The following is a 21,289-nucleotide window of genomic DNA, read 5'->3' as shown; positions in this document are numbered from 1 at the left end:
AGAGAAACCTCATCTCTGCGATTTTCAATATAGGACAGTTTAAAGTATTCGGTCTAGAAGAATTCAGAAAAGGAATGAGAGAAATTGGTGAAAGGAAAATAAGAAAAACATACACAAAAGCTCATTAGAAATATTGGAAGCCTAGATGAGATGAAAATTAATGTAATTATTTGAATTAAATCATCCTTTAATTCTATTATTTTCTTATATTTTCCAGGTTATTTATAAGAGGGAAGAAAATAAAATTATCTCATAAGAGCATAGAGGCAAAGTTATTAAATGCAACTTTTTCAAGCTATTTACAAAACAAGAATCATTCAAATACATTTCCTTGCAAACACTAAGAAAGAGCTAACCAGACAATCATCAACTTATTTACAAAGCACTATTTGCATTCAAAGCCAAAGAACACCTTACTCATATGAATACTACAAAGCTAAGTAACAAGCTAGCGATTCCTGTCTACCCTGACCATGTAAACTAACTGCTCCTAAAGCTTTCAGAAGCAACAAATATTAAACTGAAGATGCTAGCTACTGTAAAGTCTTGATATTCCCATTCCATAATAGTTATTTCCTGGAAAAATAAAACATTGTTGTAAGGTTAATTGAAGAAATAATCATGTAATGCAGTAAATCCATCATATACTTAGATAAAATGATAAATGCAAAAATGGTTGTATAGAGAAACGAAAAAAAAAGAAGATTCAGAATAATATATTAGAGATAGAGGATAGCACCTTTGGAAGAAAAAAAGTAATAAAAAACAGACTTCAGAGAATTTGGGCATATATAATGGAGATGCGCTAAATCCTAAAGACAATAAAATAATTCTTGTAAAAAATTTATGAAAACATATAAAAACTTTGTGCAAAATGATTTGCATAAAATAAAATTAACATCTTAAGCAGCACTCAACATAAATGATTGAAAAAGAAACGTTTATAAATTTGATCTCAAATAGTTGATATAAATGATTGAAACAGTTATGCAAGAGAGAGATCATCACATAATAAATCCTAGTGAGCATACATGACAACTTTAGCTGCTCAAAGATTTTTATCATAGGCAATGATAAAACCAAGATCCGCATTAAGAGATTCAAGTTAATATTCTGATTTTTTAATCTATAAGATGAGTATTTGTTTCTTCAAATTATTATCTAATTCACGAATTGCAATTAAATATGAAGCTAATTAAACTCCTTTTTTGCTGAGAAAACAAGTATTAAGCTTCATGTGTCCATGGGATTACTTTCTATAAAAGCTAAGTACAAAGGATAGTTGGGGAAACTGATCTAGTGGTGCTGATACAAGGTTCATATATATCAGGAATGGTACATTTAGGCTTCCTTTGGGATGGCTTTCTTACTGCTTCTTAAAGCAGCTTTTTAATACAAAAAAGCTGCTTTAAGAAGCAGTAAGAAAGCCGTCCCAAATGAAATCTTAGTCAAATATAAGGGTTTGAGGGGAGACATACCAGTTAAAATTAACCAAGCGATGAAGATTCGGGTTCTGAACCACTAATGGATGCAAACGAAGATGAGGTATCTTCTCTTGGTAAGTTAACAAAATTCAAATGCGTAGATGATAACCGTCTAATATCCCTAAAATATCTGTTACGGCGACTGGAATATGAACGTGGGCTCAGAAGCTTAGGAGTTGCGCATCCTACAGTTAGTTTACGAGGAGTCTGAGTCATGAATCCATTTACATCCATATGATACCCAGTCATCTCAGAATTTAAACTGTTACTCCTCCTTGAGCTTGGTTTGGAGCCATACACTGATTCTTTTTCAAGAGGACCGTATAACTTCTTGCGATCCTGTGGAAAAAGAGAAGATGCAAGATGGGTATCTATAATAGAGGTTATTGTTTCAGTTTAGAAAAAGCAAAGAATAGTTACCTTATATTGCCTTTTAGCAGCCTCTTTTTGCTTCCTAGTCAGTCTATATTCCTCAAGTATAGATATCAAACGAACCTAAATAATCAAAATTGTGTGAGAAGGGAAAATTAATCATGAAAAGAACTAATATATGGAGAAACTTGATCACATGTACTCACCCCATCATACAAAAAGGGCATATTTTTCTGGTCCTCCCAAGCAAAGGTTTTCAGTATAAGATTGTCAACAATAGCTGGATAGAAAAGTTTCAAAAGTAAGCAACTAAAATTTGTAGGCTTTAATTATCAATGTAAGGAGAAATTCGGTGTAGTTTGAGATACCTGGAATTTTGTTTACAATCACCCGCGCCTTTTCTGCACGTTTAAGGTTTAGATGAGCTCCTTTCCCAGCACTATATCGATTCTCATCCTAACTCAAAAAGTAAGATACTCCTTATCAATTGAGGTTTATATTTTTGGCATAGTATATGTTAGAAATATTAATGTGGATATAATTTCCACAATAAAAGTTAAAAGTTAAATGAAGAAGTAGACTAGGAGCATTTATATATTAAAAGAGTATTACAGAGATTTAAAGAGTTAAACTAGGAGGTTAAAATTAGAAGCGTCTTGAAAGCACTATATAATACAAGAAAATAACAGGGTTTAAAGATAGATTTTATAAAATTATGAATGAACCAAATATTTCATTTAAAGTGAGTGTTCAACAATGGAGAAGTCTCGGATAATGAAGTAGAATATGACAAAAATGTGAGTATAAAAATGGTTGTAAAATTAGGAAGGATGAAGTGAATAATGATTATTTTGGCAAGATAGAGAAAGTAGAATATGATGAAAATAAGAGAAGGGAAAAAGAATTTAGGTGGTTTAGGATGTAGATTGAAGGGGAAAAATGATCTAGAAAGCTAAGTTGATGGCATGTAATATAGGAATAGGAAGAACAAGTGGATTAAATGTGATAACAGATAGCCTATAGACATGCTGAAAATATAATTGACACTTTATGAGGGACCAACAAAAATAAAATTGAAAATCCATAAAGGTGATCCTAAATAATTGTCATGTTAGAAGGCTAATGAAGATGATTATCAGCGTAAACCGGAAAATGGCAATTTATGAAATGATTAACAAGGGATTTATAATAGAAAAACAAATACATATAAAGTCGCAACAGTAATTCATGTTAACCTACTTGGCTGTACTCTTCGAGCCAATTTTCTTCTTCACAAGCAAAAAGCCACCTGTTGATCCTGTCTATAATCTCCTTCCTGCCTACAGATTCCTCTCTTGCCTTCATAATTTGAGCTTCAATGTTAGCTACAAGTTCTGTAGGATCCACAAGACCTGAGCAGATACAACAATGCTAGTCAGATCTTATTGAGTGCTATATAAGATCTATCTTTTGTAAACATTTCATAACCAATACAAAATGGCAAGGATTCGATGCTAATTTTTACACATTCTAAGATAATTGAAAACTCTTTGATCACTCCACAAAACTTTTAATATTATTCAAAGCTTTATCATACATATATTTAATAACATTAGCAACACATCTTTTTCTTTTTGTTTACCAAAATAATTATTAGGAAACTTGATCATATGTATTTTAGATATCAAATAAAAATCATATAAATATCTTTTCTTTGCTCTATATACTTTTTTATTAAATTTTTTCTAACACAAAAAAATATACTTTCAAAATGAATCTTCCACCCACCGATGCTTAGTTTGGTAGGTGGGCAAGTACGGTTCCCATGGGAAACCCCCAACCCGTGTTTGATTCCCCTCGAGCGACAGCGCCTATTAAGTGGGGTCCTAATAAGTGCGGGCCAGAAGGTTATGTAGGAGTGGGTGCCTCTTCTAGGTCAGCCAAGGGACTAGTTATGCCGCCAAGCGCCTCACAAGCTAAGGTGGCAGCGGGTAGATACCCCCGTTCCCAAAAAATAAAAATTTGAATCTTCCTAGCATGAAATCAAATTGATCATTTGATATTGACAAATTGAGTTTGTGCTACCACTTATGCAATATCATACGATAGGGGATCTTCAATAATACTATCTTGAGAACGGCGTGTGATGCATGTAATGTAGATCTGAAACCTCAGGATTCTACTTCCTATGCTCATATTACACATAATGATGATACAAGTTCATAAACCAATTCCATTGCCCCCTACACCTTGGAATTCATACTTCCAAGAAAAGCACTTTTGCATATCATTTCAGAATAGTTGTATTGGCTTTAGGGTCCTTGATGTTGTCCAATATATGAATAAAAAAATTATATACTATTTCTAAAATATGCTCATAGTTTAAATTATCTTAAATTTGACTTTAGTTTTATTTCATTTAATTGGTAGGATTATCTTTATTCTAAATTAGATGACAAAGATTTTAGAAGTTATCAAGATTTGAATTCAAATTATTTTTATTTCATTTTGAAGCCCTATTTTATGAATAAAAGTTGAATATTTGCCATTTAGATGATTAAATTATGAATTAAACTTAAAGATTCCATCCATGCCCCTACTCTTACACCACCACAATTTCTCCCCAATCCTCAATCAACAATCCGAAACCCAAAGTATCAATCTTCTCTCCTCATACACGCAACCAAAGACAACCCACCATCTATCTCATGCCATAGCATTGCAACTCCCAATATTCCCTTCAGTATGCCTGTATCTTCTATTTATGAAAAAATACAAGGCACGAAGATTCTGTCCCAACCAGATTCCCTATAATTCAAGAAAAATACTGCAATTAACACAAATTCAAGAAGGAGAGGAAGAAACCAGAGTTTTGGAGATCATGAATAGGTTCATCATCAAATTGATATCAAGATCAATTTTATGTTTACATCAATATCACTCATAAGTCTCTAAATCTTAATAAATATAAAGTTTTTTTTTTTTCCTTTTTTTTGCATATTGTTCATAGCAAACTCTAGTTTTTAGGATCAACTTTTAATATAGATTAATTTTTTCAATGTGTGCTTCTTAAATAAGTGCAAGATTATACATTATATCACCACATGAGTATAAGAATCAAGATTTAAGAAAATGATGAGAGAAGCCTCATGGATTGAATGATGATTCCATCATAACAAATCTTTTTAAAGATAGAATTATCAAAACCAGAAGGTGGTTTATGGAGTCCCAGATAATCCAAACTCTGAAAGCACAATTTTATACATCAACATTCAGGAGTCTAATGCACATTTCATATATAGTAGGGTATGAATCATGCAATGAGATATTTTGAATGAAGTAGATGGAAAAATATACCAGAATCTATCAATGCAGTAGTCTTTTCAGGAGCAGTACTCATATCAGGCTCAATATGTGCTCTTCTGCAAACTTCTTCCAATTCTAACCTTCTCTTGAGAACAAGATCTTTCATTCTGCTGGCTTTCAATTCTGTCAGCCTTTCTACCTCAGTTTCTATCTGAAACATTGTAGTGGAGATTAACATCTTACAGTAGTAATATTTTCCAGAACAAAACAAGGGTATTAACCATCAAACCTGCTTGATGATATCCAATGATAGAAGACCTGGCTCAGTAATTTCACCATAAGGTGAATCAAGGATGCAAGTGACTTTCCCAAAATGATGCTTCTCGTTTTCAGATGAATCCATCAATTTCCAGAGTTCAAGCAGTGATTTCAAAGTTTCCCGCAACTGAGAAATAGGAGCTGGCTTACAAGTGTGAAGAATTAACTTAAAAAAAAAAAAAAAATTACAGACCTTGTAAGTTCGAGTCTTTCTTTCTTCCTTTAGTTTAATGACGGCTTGAAATAAACCATTAAGTGTCTTAGTGCTGATATTTGTGTATTCTTCAGAGCTGGTCTCACGTAGACTGGGGTGTACCTCAGCGACTATCTTCCTGAATTCTAGCCCAAGCACACCACACAAGGAATGCACTTCATTTGTGTAGTCCAGAACCTTTTGGAGACGATCCGACTAGGCGAAGAAGGTAGCAAGAATCATTATGACTTTTTAAGACATAAATTAGATGAATAATTCTTCAAGATGTCATTAAATAAAAAGATTGGAAATCATTCTCCCAGGTGATGCAAGAAGAATCCAACACAGGACTTTCAGATGTACCATTGCTGACTAGGAAAACATTTGATCAAAATCATATATTAGAGAAACAATCAAACTCAGCTATCAATTATAAGTTATAATATCTTCACTTAAATAAGGAATCTACATTTGAATTATCCTCTCTGTTCTACATCAATTCTCCCAGGTGATGCAAGAAGAATCCAACACAGGACTTTCAGATGTACCATTGCTGACTAGGAAAACATTTGATCAAAATCATATATTAGAGCAACAATCAAACTCAGCTATCAATTATAAGTTATAATATCTTCACTTAAATAAGGAATCTACATTCATCACCAGCTGCGCTTCAACCTACTCCTGATAGTATGTGTCAGCTAACAAATCAAAATTCCTAATTTAATCATATAGACAAGCATAATTTAAATACTAGCTGATTCCTATCTCATCCAGCACATCAAGAAAATACAATTTAGGTTCAAGGCTTGACATGGAAAGAATGTATATTTCCAACAATTAGCCCACCTAGCATGTAAAAGCATTAGTCGACTTCTCAGGGTCAAAAGATGAACTCATCTAAACGATATGAGTGACTCTACATGCCTGAGGCTCACAGGAGGACTTGTCTAATGAGTTAAAAGGCGCTAATGGCCTAAGGAGCTCACCCAACACATGGCAGACCAAGGCCTCCTCACCAAGTCAATAACTCTGGCACCTGCCACATGCTAGGGTGTCGCTTTAGTCACTCGCTCTCTCCAGTGCAACCGCCCCTTCATCCAAACTCAGCTATAGGAAAACATCTATTCAAGGAGCCTTCAGCTCACCCTACTGTGATTGGCAGACCACCAGCCCACCTTGTCCACCATCACAAGTCACTTGCCTTCTCACCTAGGCGATTCAAGGCTTGGCACAAGTCGCCAGCACCTTTCACAACATCTAAGCACTTCTTCCTTGGAACTCACTTGCAGGCACACACACTCCTACTAGGCACTACCAAGATCGACCTGACTACGCAGCTTGCCCAATACGCACTCAACACAACTGAGCTTTCCCAAAAACATATCGGGAAAACCTTGCATCCCCCATTCTCCCTCAACTAATCACCGGGAGACGTGTCTAGGGCAGTGTGTAGTATTATAAGGGTGATCTATGTAGCATTGTAATTTTTTACTTTTTCTCTGTATTACCTTTCCTACTACCTCATACTCCTATAAATAAGAGGTCATGAGGAACAATTTGGAGGACTTTTGACTAATTTAGTGGAAACTACTAATTTGAGATCTATAGCTCTTTTAAACATTTTGTAGCATTTTCCTCTATATTCTCTACACTTCATTTAAATAGGTCCTAGCTCACCAGGTTCAGCCTACTAGTAAGGTTTGATATCATCCATAAACAAATTTGGATCGAACAAATTCGGTATATGCTTAACGGTTGTAAGAATGTGATCAAGCTAATAAAAATCATTATAAAAGTATTTTGAATATCTAAGGAAATAATTTTTGCTATAGGTCCCTCTCATTAGAAAAAAAGTGTGTTTTATACTGATCTAACTGATAAGGAAACTGGATAAGTGGCTAGTCTTATTGATAAGTCGGCTCATGTATGTAATGCGTTACCCACTAACACTGCCATAGCAGTGTACGTTTATTTGCCTCACCGTTTGATCACTGTGTGTGAATCACAGCCATTGTGTTTTTAGCCAATCGGGCTATATATCCCAGCACTGTAGCAGTGAGAATTATGGAAGAAGGAAACCAGAGCCGCTGAGCTCTTTCTGAATTGTTTCTCTGTTTATGCTTTGTTTCCCTTTTCCTTTTCCTTTCTTGCTAAAGCTTTAATGCAGGTGAAGCTGTTTATCATGGTATCAGAGCTGTAGGCGATATTTCCTGTGTTCGCTTCCATGGCAGCTTCGTCGTCTGCAACTCTGGTTGAAGAGTCGGGTTCAAGCTCGACGACAAATGAAGTGATTATCCCACAACAACTAAAGTTTTTCATGGCAAACGTGAAGACTATGGTCACGGTTCAACTCACAACCGAGAATCATCTGATATGGAAATCCCAACTGCTAAAACTGTTCACTGCAAACAACTTTGATGGATACCTCGACGGTACGATTGTGCCGCCGGCGAAATAGATTGTCGACTCAAATGGACAGAGTAAGACCAACCCGCTTTACTCCACTTGGCTGCTGATTGATCAGCATTTAGCATCCGCAATCTACTCTACGATATCTGCATCCCTGTTACCGTATGTACTCAATCTCAGTTCCTCACAAGAGATATGGTTAACCATTGAACGACGGCTACAGTCGTCCAACAGATCTCGTCTTCTTCAACTTAAAGGTGAGTTACATCAACTGCAACTGGGCGATAAAACAATGGTCCAGTACCTGTTTGAGATCAAAAATAAGGTCGACGCAATTGCAGCAGCTGGATCGACCATTGAAGCTGAAGATATCATACACTATACCCTGAATGGACTGCCGATAACCTATCAGTCATTCAAGACTGCGATTCGAACGATGCAAAGTCCGATTGCGATAGATGATTTCTACTCTATGTTGTGCAGCGAAGAACTTCACTTAAACGCAGATTTGAGTCGTAACTCTAACAATCTGTCATCTGGAGATCCAAACCTTGCTTTAACCGCTACCAGAGGAACATATCGTGGACGATCTCCAACGCGTGGAAGGAACCGTGGAATAATCAGCACTCATACAAATTCAGGTCGCAGCTCATCCGGCCGACCACCGATCAACGATGGAAATCAAGCGGCCAATCGTGGAGGACGCAGGACACGATCCACCATTGAGTGCCAAATCTGTGGAAAGCCAGGGCCCTCAGCAGTAAACTGCTGGTATCGTCATGATACCAGCTACAATTCCACGCCTCAAGCTTATATCACGACAGATAACTCACAACCAGCTGAGTGGTTCTTAGATTCAGGAGCTACTGAACATCTTACTTCAAATTCAGCTCAGCTTCAGAATATGCAGCCATACACTGGAAATTCCAACGTGCAGGTTGGAAATGGACAGCAACTCCAAATTGCTCATACTGGTCAAGGTTTGCTCCCCACGCCTCTGCGTAAGCTTCGATTACCTTAAATTTTTCATGTTCCTCAGTTGTCTCACAACCTTATCTCAGTTCATAAACTCACCTCCGAAAATCCTTGTTATGTCTTACTCCATTCTAATGGTTTTCTTATTAAGGATTCCAAGAGCAACAGAACTCTTCTCCACGGTCCCAATCGTCATGGACTCTACCCAATTAATCCTCAAGCGACTGCATCCTCTCCAACATACTGCCTTTCTTCTACTACTGCATCTCCTAGTATCGCGGTTTGGCATCAACGGCTAGGCCATCCATCATCAATAACTCAACGCTTCCTTCCCACAATTTTTCCGTCAAGCCCTGCTGTCAACAGCGTGCTTCATTGTAATGCCTGTGCTCAGGCCAAAACTAGTCGTCTATCGTTCTCGTTGTCTGTTACTAGGTCTACTAAGTGTTTAGAACTTATCCATAGAGATGTATGGGGTCCTTCCCCAATCCTTTCAATGCAATCATACCGTTATTATGTGTTATTTGTTGATGACTTTAGTCGCTATTCTTGGGTCTTTCCTCTCTACAATAAATCTGAAGTATGCTCTACATTTCTCCATTTTAAACAAATGGTTGAGCTGCAATTCCAAACTAAAATTAAAATACTCCGTACAGATCGAGGCGGAGAATACATGAGCTCAGTTTTCCAAACTCATTTACAAAATTTTGGCATTGTCCATCAAACGTCTTGCCCTTACACGCCTCAACAAAATGGCGTTTATGAATGGAAACATCGCCACATTGTTGAAACTATGAGGGCATTGTTGTTTGATGCTCATTTACCAGGAAAATTTTGGACTAATGCTCTACTTACGGCAGTCTATTTGATAAACCGATTACCCTCTTCATCTAATCAACATAAATCCCCTTATGAATACCTCTATCACCGACCTCCTTCTTATGCTCATTTACGTACATTTGGCTATTTGGCTTACCCATGGCTTGCTACTCAACTGTCGCACAAACTCTCTCCTCGATCTCAACCCTGTATTTTTCTGGGATATGTTCCTAACTCAAAAGGCTACCGCTGTTTTGACTTCAAAATGTCAAAAATGTATATTTTTCGGCATGTTACATTTCACGAATCTGTGTTTCCCTTCATGCCTGTGCCAACGTCTAGTCCCCCACCTGACGCTAATGGAAATCCAACTCCATCCACTCTCATTCCTGCATCATCCTTGCAACCACATCCACCCAATTTACCTTCAACAACTCAGCCTTCCACTAGTCCTACCCTCATCCCTCTAACATCATCAGCTAATGCACCGGCCATTGACCCTTCAGTGTCTAGCCTTGACAACCCGCCTCTTGAGTCCACACCAAATATTCCTACCACTCTTCCGATGCTTACCAGGGCCAAAACAGGGAAATTGAAACCCAAACCAGTGTTTGATTTGGACCATCAGGTCATTCCAACAAATCCCACTAGCTTTACACAAGCTGCTAAATACGTTGTTTGGCGAAGAGCAATGAGCAGTGAATTTGAAGCTCTTCAAAGTCAGGGTACCTGGCGGTTAGTTCCTCATGAACCTGGACAAAATATACTCGGCTGTAAATGGTTATACAAAACTAAATACAATGCTGACGGATCAGTTGCAAGGTATAAGGCACGCCTTGTTGCTCAAGGTTTTAAGCAAGAGCACGGGTTGGATTATCACAAGACGTTCAGCCCCGTGGCGAAATTTTCCACCATTCGGCTCTTCCTCACTGTGGCTGTGTCGAACAGCTGGTCTCTATTCCAACTTGATGTTTCTAATGCGTTTTTGCATGGCAAACTACATGAACAAGTATATATGAAGCAACCCGCTGGGTTCGTGGATCCCCAATATCCGCATCATGTTTGCTCTCTACAGAAAGCCATCTATGGACTTAAGCAGTCTCCTAAACAATGGTTTGAGACACTCTCAACTTATCTTATCTCCTATGGCTTTTCCACAAGCACAGCCGATCCTTCACTATTGCTGTACAATCGCAATTCTATTCAGATTTACTTGCTGGTGTATGTTGATGACATCCTATTGACGGCAACAACACTGCTGAGCTTCAACGCTTGCTTCAGAACCTCCATTCCAAGTTCACATGCGGAACTTGGGCTCACTCAATCAATTCCTTGGCTTACAGGCAACTCACACATCATATGGTATTCACCTCAGCCAATCTCATTATGCCAAGGAAATTCTGTCCAAAGCTGCTATGTCTGAGTGCAAGCCAGTTCTTACTCCACTCCCCACCGTCATGCCAGCAATTCAGCCCGATGATGAGCTGTACTCTCGCCCAGAATTTTATCGTCAGATTGTGGGCTCGCTGCAGTACTTGACCTTAACCCGACCGGATTTACTATTTGCGGTGAACTTCCTCTGTGCTCACATGCATAAGCCGTTCATTCTTCACTTTCACCTACTCAAGCGAGTTCTTCGCTATATCCAAGGTACCATGCATCTCGGTCTTCCTATTATTCAAGATACTCTACAGCTCATGGCTTATGCTGATTCCGACTGGGCCTCGGATAAGACTGATCGTCGCTCCATCACCGGATATTGTGCCTTTCTCGGCAGCACACTGGTCTCGTGGACTGTTAAGAAACAAACCTCTGTTGCTCGCTCCTCAACTGAAGCTGAGTACCGCGCCATCTCCACTGTTGCCTGTGACGTCATTTGGCTTCGTCGATTATTGCTTGAATTTCAAGTCCCCCTCCTCAGTCCAACCAAGCTCTACTGTGACAATGTCTCCGCCCTGGCCTTAGCCAAAAATCCCATTTTTCATGCTCGTACCAAGCATATAGAAATAGATTTTCACTTTATCCGTGATTGCATCCGCTCGCACTCCATCTCTGTTCATCATATTCCCACAGTTAATCAACCAGCGGATATCTTCACCAAACCGCTTTCTGCGACACGGTTTGTGTTACTTCGTGACAAGTTAACGATTCGACCACCAATCATTAACTTGAGGGGGGCTGATAAGGAAACTGGATAAGTGGCTAGTCTTATTGATAAGTCGGCTCATGTATGTAATGCGTTACCCACTAACACTGCCATAGCAGTGTACGTTTATTTGCCTCACCGTTTGATCACTGTGTGTGAATCACAGCCATTGTGTTTTTAGCCAATCGGGCTATATATCCCAGCACTGTAGCAGTGAGAATTATGGAAGAAGGAAACCAGAGCCGCTGAGCTCTTTCTGAATTGTTTCTCTGTTTATGCTTTGTTTCCCTTTTCCTTTTCCTTTCTTGCAAAAGCTTTAATGCAGGTGAAGCTGTTTATCACTAACTAGCCCATGTACAACGTAATAATATGATATTAAATATGCATTTTTATCCTGCTGATTATAAGCAAATGACAAATGTAACGGTTAACATCTGAAGTTACAAACAAAAAAATAATAAGTTCTGTTCAATAACTTCACAAAGAAGCATCTGATTAACAAATAATTAAATACCTTCTCCTTCTGGAGTGTGTGAAGCTGCGTTTGGTATTCATTAAGCTTTCTCGTTGAAAGGTCTTGCTCTTCACATGCAACATTACTATTACGACCATTCTCTGTTATCTCAGCAGTAATTTTCTCGATCTTTAACTGTACATCAACAAATTGTTTGATCCTTTCTTCTTTTCTCACTTTAAGATCTTCCAATAAAGGGGTAATTGCAGCAAGCTTTTCTTTCAATGATGACACTCTTTTCTCTGCCTGCAAGCAGAAGGTAGCTGAAGCAATCAATTGTTGCATGCTTCACTTCATTGGTGGAAGAAGGAAATCTCTTTAAAAAAATTAACAATATTGTTGTATGGAATGGGAACACGGGAGGACAACTAATATTAACTCCTATAGGGATACGTCTAAGAGAAGAAAGTCGCATAGAGATTCATTTATATAGAGTAGAGGAGAAAAGAAATGAAGCAGGCAATAACTGAAGAAATGTTAAAAATCAGTTACTTCATTAAACTGTAATGGCAAAAGTAATAGGAAAGTAGGTGCAGTTCTTAGTTCTGCCTTGGACAAATGGATAAAAAAATTCTTAATTTTTTTTAATATTATAATTAATGACATGTTACTATTGACAATCCAAAATTGAAGGCATGTTAATAATAGAAACTGTTACTTAGATTCCGTGCAAAATATTCAACTCCCAAATGATCATATAGAACTGCTAAAATTCTTTCTCGCAATTCAGCTGAGAGCATCGACTAATTAGGTGACAGGCCAACAAATGTTTAGTCTAAAACATAATTGTTAAGAACAATTTTAGCCTTGTGAATGTCCTCTTGAAGGTTTCATAATTTTTTTTTTATTCCCTCTAAATGTGTCATCCCTCATAATTTCTCGCCACTACTGTTGTGTCACCCTTAGCCATTCTAAGCAAGTTTTTTCTTCAACCAAATAAAATAAAGCATCACTGAATCCTTATTGCATCCAATCAAAGACTTCAAATAAAGCAAGTTTTTTCGGGAGAGAGGAAGAGCCGAGGATCGGAAGCTTGCAGGGGTTTCTCGTGTGGGAAGAGCAACTGAAGGCCTTGGGTTGGTTCGGTATTTAACGATGTGCAAGGGCAGCGATCGAGATGCTCTGAACGGGGATCCCGCGATAAGATGCAAAAGACTCCGAATGTACAGCGATTTGGCGGGATTTTGGCCAGATATGGCTGAGGATTTCGTGGATTTGAACAGGTATTTTCATTTTTGCTTTTTTTGTTTTTTGTTGATTTTATACCGAGGTCAACAATTGTGCATTAGAAAATTGGAACTTACTATGTCTGTTGCCTTCGCTAGACGAGCCGACGGTTTGGGTGGAAACATGGGTGGGGATGTGGGGGCAAGGGGGGTCGGGTGAGCAAGGGAAGCAAGGTTTTGGGTGTAGCCAAAGTAAGGGAGATTATGTGGTGGTGGAGGGAAATAAAGTGGCCGGCGGCAAGGTTTTGGGAGGATGACCTTGGCCGGCGGCTAGGTGAGGGAAGAAGGATTTGCGAGGAAGATAAGATAAAGAACCACGAACCCGGCCGTCTCCAAGGTTGGTGGGTGATGCGTCGATTTCCCTCTCCAAGGGATCTCTCTCCGATCTCTCAAGCTCTCTCAAGAACAACAAGAAGACACAATTCTCAAATAATCATTCATTCATTACCCTTTGAAGAGCAACATGAGGGCTATAAATAGCCTCGTACAAAAAAACTCAAAATAAGAAAGACGATAATGCCCTTAGGGCTTACATACGACCTCCCTTTAAGGGGTAAAAATGGAAAAACAACATAAATAATAATAATAAAAGAAAAATAACATAATAAAACAAATACATGAAATAACTCAAAATACATCGACGCGATCGTGGTCGTAGATCGACGGCCACGCCTCTAATATACGATTCATGCTCTGATGTCCCCATCAATGCTCCTTCTTGGCATCAAATACTCGAGATATGAATCAATAGGATATGATCGATAGGGCACAAAGCCCTCTGTTAGCTAAGATGGATTCAAATTTGTCCTCTTAGACAAACATTCACCCCACGTCTACAAGGTCCCCTTGGATGAAGCAACCCATGGCTGCCAACAAGGATCCTTCTGTCAGGTTGGGTTGACTACCTCCTCTGACTAAGTTAACCAGGGACCACGATGGCCCGAGATGACGGAACCATGAGATCTTGATCGGGTCCATCATCCATTCCCCCACCATCCGCTTTAAGTGCAAGATTGTGAAATTTTCAATTTTAAATATCAAACTTTTCGAATATCTCAACTATTTTCAAATACCTATGCTCATGCTGCTATTATATGCTTAATACTACGTATCCACGGATATAATATATCTGATTGACGAATAACCTTAATCGAAAGTTCTCTCTCATTATCGGAAAGGGTAATTAACTACAGGGGCTTGCGCCTATAAGAAACCAGAACTCAGATCATAAAGTCGTCGCAAAATGAGGGCGAAATCTCTGGGTAGCCCGAAAAACAAAAGCAACAAACGGGTGGAGGCCGGGGCCGAATTTTCAGAGCCCAAACAATTGCTCAATCTTTTGCGGGACTCCTCCTTACACATGCTAAATATCTGGTAGGACAATAGGTGGACGCTCAACCTTACTTTTAGTTCAACTGCCTATGCAGGGGCGATCAATGATTAATTGATTTGTAAACGAACAATGATCATAAATCCAGTTAATAGTCAAGTAATTTATACCTACAAAAAGAAAAATTGAGTTTCACAATTCAACAAGTTATCAACCAACAAAATTCTTCGATTCTTCAAAATCTACAACAATGTATGACCGTTATTTTGGAAGGTAATGGCGAGTCATTATACCTGTTGTGGACCGCATGAACGTTCTGTACTATCTCTACTATCTCCTATTTCCACCGAAAAGTGGTGCAACTTGCTGTGAAATAGTCTGAGATGGACCAAAAGGTTGAAGATGATACAGCTCGGTAATATTGACCAAAATCGAGAGACGATCCAAAACAATGAGCGACATGGTTGCATAGAAAAGAATATGCACACATCATGATCCCATCACTATCAAGCCAGGCGTGCACAATGTACACATGCAATGGCGATCACGATGTATCTGAGTGATGCTTGCGATAAGTATGTGGATGACAGTGTAGCGAGGAAACAAATAATCGGGGAGATCATGACAGCGGGGTTTGCATTGATGCCACCAAACAAGAAGAGGAGAGAGAGAGAGAGGAGAATTTTATCATTGAACAAATAAACATGGCTTAATTTTAAAGATCCTACTTATAATAAAAGGATCTTTAAACTAATAGCAAATAAAATAAGATTCAAATAAATTCAATTCTCTATATAATTTTTAAAAAAAATTGGAAAATGCTTAACGGTCTTTAGATGATTTTACTAATTAAAAAGATTTAAATAAAAATCAATTCAAAATTAATCACAGAGAGCATAAAAAATCTATTCAAATCAATACTAATTGATAAAGGAGCACGAAGGGAAATCAATAAGTCAAGCCATTGTAAGCTAACAAATCAACTCTGTGCTAATCAATTACTAGATTAATTAGTGCTCCATGATTCCCCTGTCTATACCTGAGAATACGGAGTTTGTTCACCAAGGGACGCCATGAGAGCAGCTAACTCTGCTTCTTTAGCTGCCACCAACTGATATAGCCGTGCCTTCGAACAGGTGGCCTCATCAACTTTTCTCTGGTAGAGTTGCAGGCATTCGTTTTCAATCTCTAACAGTATTTTGTCTTGGTCTGGTTTGCTTTCCCCAATCTCAGCCCAGATGTTCTGCTCTCATGTAGAAATAGTCAAGAAAGGAGTAGATCAGTCAAAAGTTAGGGAAATTCACCCACTAATGTCTCTTTCTTTACTTTCAAAAACAAAATCTGTTTACAGGTTCTGTATTTATTGACATAGCTGTTACCATTCTACTATGAAGAAAAAAAAAAGCTTAGTGATAAGAATCTTGCAGATTAAGGAGGAAACAATAGAACTGCATATTTACTAATTGGAATCAACAATTTTCTGAACCAATTTTCTTGTCAGAAGATGAAAGAGCTTTGTTTTGTAGATGGAAAAGAAGTAGAAAATCGTTAACTTGTTGAAGTTCATTGTGATTCAGTTCCTTCTCTAATTTACCAAACTGATTGTGCTGCAAAAAGGCATACTTTCCTTTCAAGTTGATGAAGAAAGATGGCCAAGCAGAAGATTACCATGAACTGTGAAAACTATGAATAGATTGAATAATAATATGAATTTTGAAAGGCAAATGGCCAACGCCAAGAAATAAGGCCCCTCCATTAAAGTTTTCGAAAAACATATCAATCTAAAGAAAATTGCAGACCATATGTATAAGAAGAGCACTGTGGCTTCTTTTTTCGCAGAGAGAGAGCGAGAGAGAGAGAGAGAGAGGAGAGAGACAGAGAGAGAGAGAGAGAGAGAGAGAGAGAGAGAGAGAGAGAGAAAGAGAGAGACCTGAAGCTCTCGGAGCAGAACACCGCAACTGTTCTCCATGATGAAACTTATCAAACTCTTCTCGTCAACACCACCGGCCACCATTCTCTCCACCGCTTCCTTCTTTCCGCCAAAGATAAAACCAACGGTGCTCACGCGGCTCTATAATCGAGCAGACGAACCTAAAAAATCCATCTTACCCTCAGGAATAATCAAAGTTCATGAGCTGAAAGCGAGTAGCAGCGATTCAAGCTCAAAAGGAGAGCATTTTCATTTACCTCTCTCTGGAGTCCTCTCCTCATTTGGTTTTTCTTTAGCGCTATCTTTTAGCAATTCTATCGCGGAAACAATTATGCTACAGAGAAATGGGTGGGAGAGAGATAGAGAGAGAATGACAGAGAAACGAGGGTGATATGAGCGAGATTAGACACTGGCATTCACGATGGACAAGAAAAATTCGCAGGCTGCTTCTCTTTAAAAGTTTCCAGAGAGCAAGGCTTTTGTAGAAGATTGCAAAGAAGGGTAAAGATCGAGATGCTAAGAAAGGAAAAATTATTAGGTGCGGAGTGTAGACGGGGCGAGAACCGTCTGCACAGATACAGAGTACCGAGCGGTATCCAGCGGTACCGAGTGGTACCGAACGGTACCGAACACTGTTTATACTAGTGTGTAGACGGTTCTCCCGTCCGCACTCCGTACCTAATAATTTCTCAGGAAACATTGGGCAAATTATTACTTTCTGTGTTTGGATTCATTCGGACATCAATTTAGACATGTCACGGCATCAAAATACATCGGAACTCAATGTATTCAAGTGATACAGAGTACCGAGCGGTATCCAGCGGTACCGAGTGGTACCGAACGGTACCGAACACTGTTTATACTAGTGTGTAGACGGTTCTCCCGTCCGCACTCCGTACCTAATAATTTCTCAGGAAAAATTGGGCAAATTATTACTTTCTGTGTTTGGATTCATTCGGACATCAATTTAGACATGTCACGGCATCAAAATACATCGGAACTCAATGTATTCGAGTGATATGACTGATCTGAATTAGATATCCGAGCATCCTGTATAATAATTCGCCCAAAAATTGAGCTTTTGTGTGTTTTTAATTTTTATGACGATGAAAAAAGGGGAGCTCATACTCTATTACTGTATTTAAAGGAAGGGGTAACCAAAATGAGGGAAAAAGTTGATATTTTTTTTTTTAATTTTTTTTAATATTGATTAGAATAAGTTTAAAATTTTTAAAATATTTATGACAGTAAAAGACATATGTCTTATGTGAAATTGTGAATTACTCTAAATTTTTTATGCCAGTGCAATACTTTTTTATAATATTTAATAAAAAATTTATCTATCATTATAAATATTGTAATATGCATTTGTATTTTCATTATAATTAAATAATATTTATTTTTATGATTTTGATTTATAATTTTTTTTTTTAAATATTTACTATAACATATGAAAATAATCAAATGGTCGCCTCTCCTCGACCTGTCGGAGGAGTCGCCGATCGTCCTGTGTGGGTATTTATTCCGGGCTTGCGTCCTCACCTGTTTTCTCTCTAAAATTTTATTTGAATTGGGTTTGGTTTTTTGGCGACCGATTCAAACTGATAACACTACGGCTATATATGGGATCGCGTCCTCAGTCGCTCGTCTCTGGTTGAAATTAATATCTCTAAATCTCACCCGGAATCGGTGTGCTGGGTCCGGAGAAATTTGGGTATGTTCAAAAAATGTGGTTTTTGAAGGTGTTCCAAGCTTTTGTCAGCATTGCAAAGCTGTGGGTCACAAAAAAAAATGGAATGCTCTAAGCTGTTTCCTCATCTCTGCCACCTATGATTCGCTCTCCTCCGGTGGTTGCCGGTTTAAAACCTTTAGTGAAATCCTACTGATTCTGTTATTCTCCAATCCGAATCTTATCTCTAATCCTCTCGGTGTAATAAATACGGGTAATGGTGAGGTTAATTTAGCCCCTGGATCTTTGAATTGTGTTGGTGAAGGTAATTCTATGGAGGTAGGGGCATTACCCTGGTTTTGTGTTCGTCCACTGAAGGTGGTTTCCCCAGTTTTTTTGGATGTGCCTATCGGGTGTGGGGATTGATGTTTTACCTGTTAATGGTGTTGGTGTTGTTTTCACGCCCCTTTGAAGGTCTCCAGTTGATATCAACTGTAGTGAAGGGAAGTTGTGCAATGTTTGTGACTGGGTCTGTTGACCGACTCTTTGTCTCTGGTTTCGGACAGTGAATGTTGTTAATATTGCTGAGTTGTGTGCTGGTGGAAATTTATATGGGAATTCGATGTGCTCCAAAAATTTTGTTAATGTCCGGTTCACATGGTGGAAACGATCAATATGGTGAATCATTGGAACTCTGGTTTTGATATGAGGGATCAAGTGGATTGGTTGCATGGATCGTTTGATGGTGAATTTTGAAATCCGAGCACTCGGATTGTGGTTTCATTTCACCGATTTTTTGCGGGGGATCTGACCTCTCTCTGGTTCGTGTTAGACGAGGTCGTTCGATGGTTTCTCGTGGGAGGGGCCGTGAAGGGGCCGTCGAAGACGTTCATTGCTTGTTGTTTTTTTGTATCTTTGATGTGCTTTTTCAGGTTATGCTTCTTTCTGTTTTATCGTCGTGGTGTTCCGCTATGTTTGGGGGTATGATGTGGCTGAGGCTCGTGTCCTCGTCGTTTTGCTGGTGGCAACCTTTGGTGCTTTTCGTAGTTGGTCGAATACTGGGCGCTTTTATCACCTTACTGGATGGTCGCGTGCGAGGCGTATGGGGCGCTGGAAGCCTCGGCCAAATACTGACCCAATTCTCAATGTATTTTGCCATGCATCTAGATGTTGTAACCGTTTCTTTTTATAATAAAAATTGTTTTTGTTAAAAAAAAATGATATAAGAATAAATATATAATACTCATGAACCGATATTCAATGATGTAAAAATAAATCAATATATAATATCTGGAACCCTAAAAATTTCGGCTCAGCTGGCCGGACGGTCAGTTATTACAGTTTAAAAGTCTTTTTTTTTTTGGGAAATTGAGGGCAGAAAGCCCTGTATTTACTATGTAAAAAGGATTAACAAAAGGTATAATAAAAAGGCAACGCCTCAAACAGAATAAGAGCCTTACCAAAAGAGCTTCCAGATCCCAAACAAACCATTCTACAGTTGAAAGTTAATGTTATTTTTTTATTTGGATAGTTATGATTTCCTTTAAACAGTGTCTTTTTTAATTTTTTTATTCACATTCAGGGTGGATTGGAAAATGAAGAGGCCATAGTTAAAAGCGGCCAGCCGTGCAGCTTTGGAGGAAGCAGGCGTGAGAGAAATTTTAAAGAAAGTTACATGTTTTTCTTCTTTGATTTTGTTGTTTATATTTTTACTCATTCCTACTGCTTAGTTTTTCCATGTCCTTTGATGGCTCGCTTTGGCTGTTTTGGTTAAAAAGGAATCATTATCAATCATTAGTGAATCCATTTTATCAAAGAAAATTATAAGGTTTATTGATTATGTCTCTATTATATCTAAGGAAATATTGAAATCTTATGCAACTTGACGACCTCCTTTATCCATACTCGTTATAACTGATGTTGATAGCAAACAAATTTTTACGAAGTAAAATTTCAAGAAATTTCAGTGATAAGGCCTATTGTGGTTTTCGCATAAAGCCTATTTGTCATTTTGCAGTTCTTTTTTATTTTTTTGCGTCCTAAATGAATAGGCCTATTATCTAAGAAAAATATATGTGGGTTAATTTCTAAACAAATAACAATAATACAAATAACATTTTAAGTTTAATTGCGCGATAAAATTATGTCCAAAACTCTCTGTATTTTTTATTTTTGTAGTATTAAATAAGTGAACAAAATCATAAATATTCGATAAAAATAAAAAAAATAATGTAATTTATGAAAAATAAATAAAAAAAAATCAGTAATGTTTTGAAATTAAACGACCTTCATCAAGGAAGTCCTAACCTAATATTTTTTTTTTAGATAATCGGTCAATTCAGTTAAGATCAAAGAAATAAAAAGAACTGCAAAATGACAAAAAGCTTTATGCGAAGACACAGTAGGCCTTATCACTGAAATTTCCTTGAAATTTTACTTCGTGAAATTGTTGCTATCAAACATAAGTTGATAAACGAGTGCGGATAAAGGTCGTCATATCAGAATTTTCTTAGACTAATTATTCATATGTTCATTTTGAAGTGATTTTAGGAATTCTTTCTAAGTCATAGAAAAATCTATTTGGTAAAGCTTTTTATTGGCTGATTATTGCATTAA

General features: G+C 37.8%; 1 protein-coding gene across 1 annotated transcript; it reads right to left on the bottom strand.

Moving 5' to 3' along the window:
* Positions 1 to 232: 232 nt before the first annotated feature.
* LOC110113650 (65-kDa microtubule-associated protein 6) lies at positions 233 to 17,469 on the bottom strand. The gene is made up of 13 exons (XM_020846312.2): positions 17,262 to 17,469; positions 17,005 to 17,165; positions 16,114 to 16,317; positions 12,519 to 12,764; positions 5,653 to 5,868; positions 5,431 to 5,586; positions 5,193 to 5,352; positions 3,096 to 3,247; positions 2,225 to 2,312; positions 2,063 to 2,136; positions 1,905 to 1,979; positions 1,479 to 1,823; positions 233 to 576 (listed from the first exon to the last, which is right to left on the bottom strand). Exons 2-12 carry the CDS (start codon positions 17,086 to 17,088, stop codon positions 1,488 to 1,490), a joined length of 1,791 nt encoding a protein of 596 aa, XP_020701971.1. The 5' UTR covers positions 17,089 to 17,165; positions 17,262 to 17,469; the 3' UTR covers positions 233 to 576; positions 1,479 to 1,487.
* Positions 17,470 to 21,289: the final 3,820 nt, after the last annotated feature.

This window comes from Dendrobium catenatum, unplaced genomic scaffold, assembly GCF_001605985.2.
Source record: "Dendrobium catenatum unplaced genomic scaffold, ASM160598v2 fragScaff_scaffold_847, whole genome shotgun sequence".
NCBI classification, from domain to species: domain Eukaryota; kingdom Viridiplantae; phylum Streptophyta; class Magnoliopsida; order Asparagales; family Orchidaceae; genus Dendrobium; species Dendrobium catenatum.
This window is presented reverse-complemented; position numbering and strand designations above follow the sequence as displayed.

Bases quoted from the DNA above. Each gene is read 5' to 3' on its own strand.
- LOC110113650 (XM_020846312.2), bottom strand. From the start codon at position 17,088: ATGGTGGCCGGTGGTGTTGACGAGAAGAGTTTGATAAGTTTCATCATG. The intron at 2,137-2,224 runs GTATCTCAAACT...TTTTCTATCCAG, and splicing joins GATTGTAAACAAAATTCCAG to CTATTGTTGACAATCTTATA. The intron at 1,824-1,904 runs GTAACTATTCTT...CTTTTTCCACAG, and splicing joins CTGCTAAAAGGCAATATAAG to GATCGCAAGAAGTTATACGG.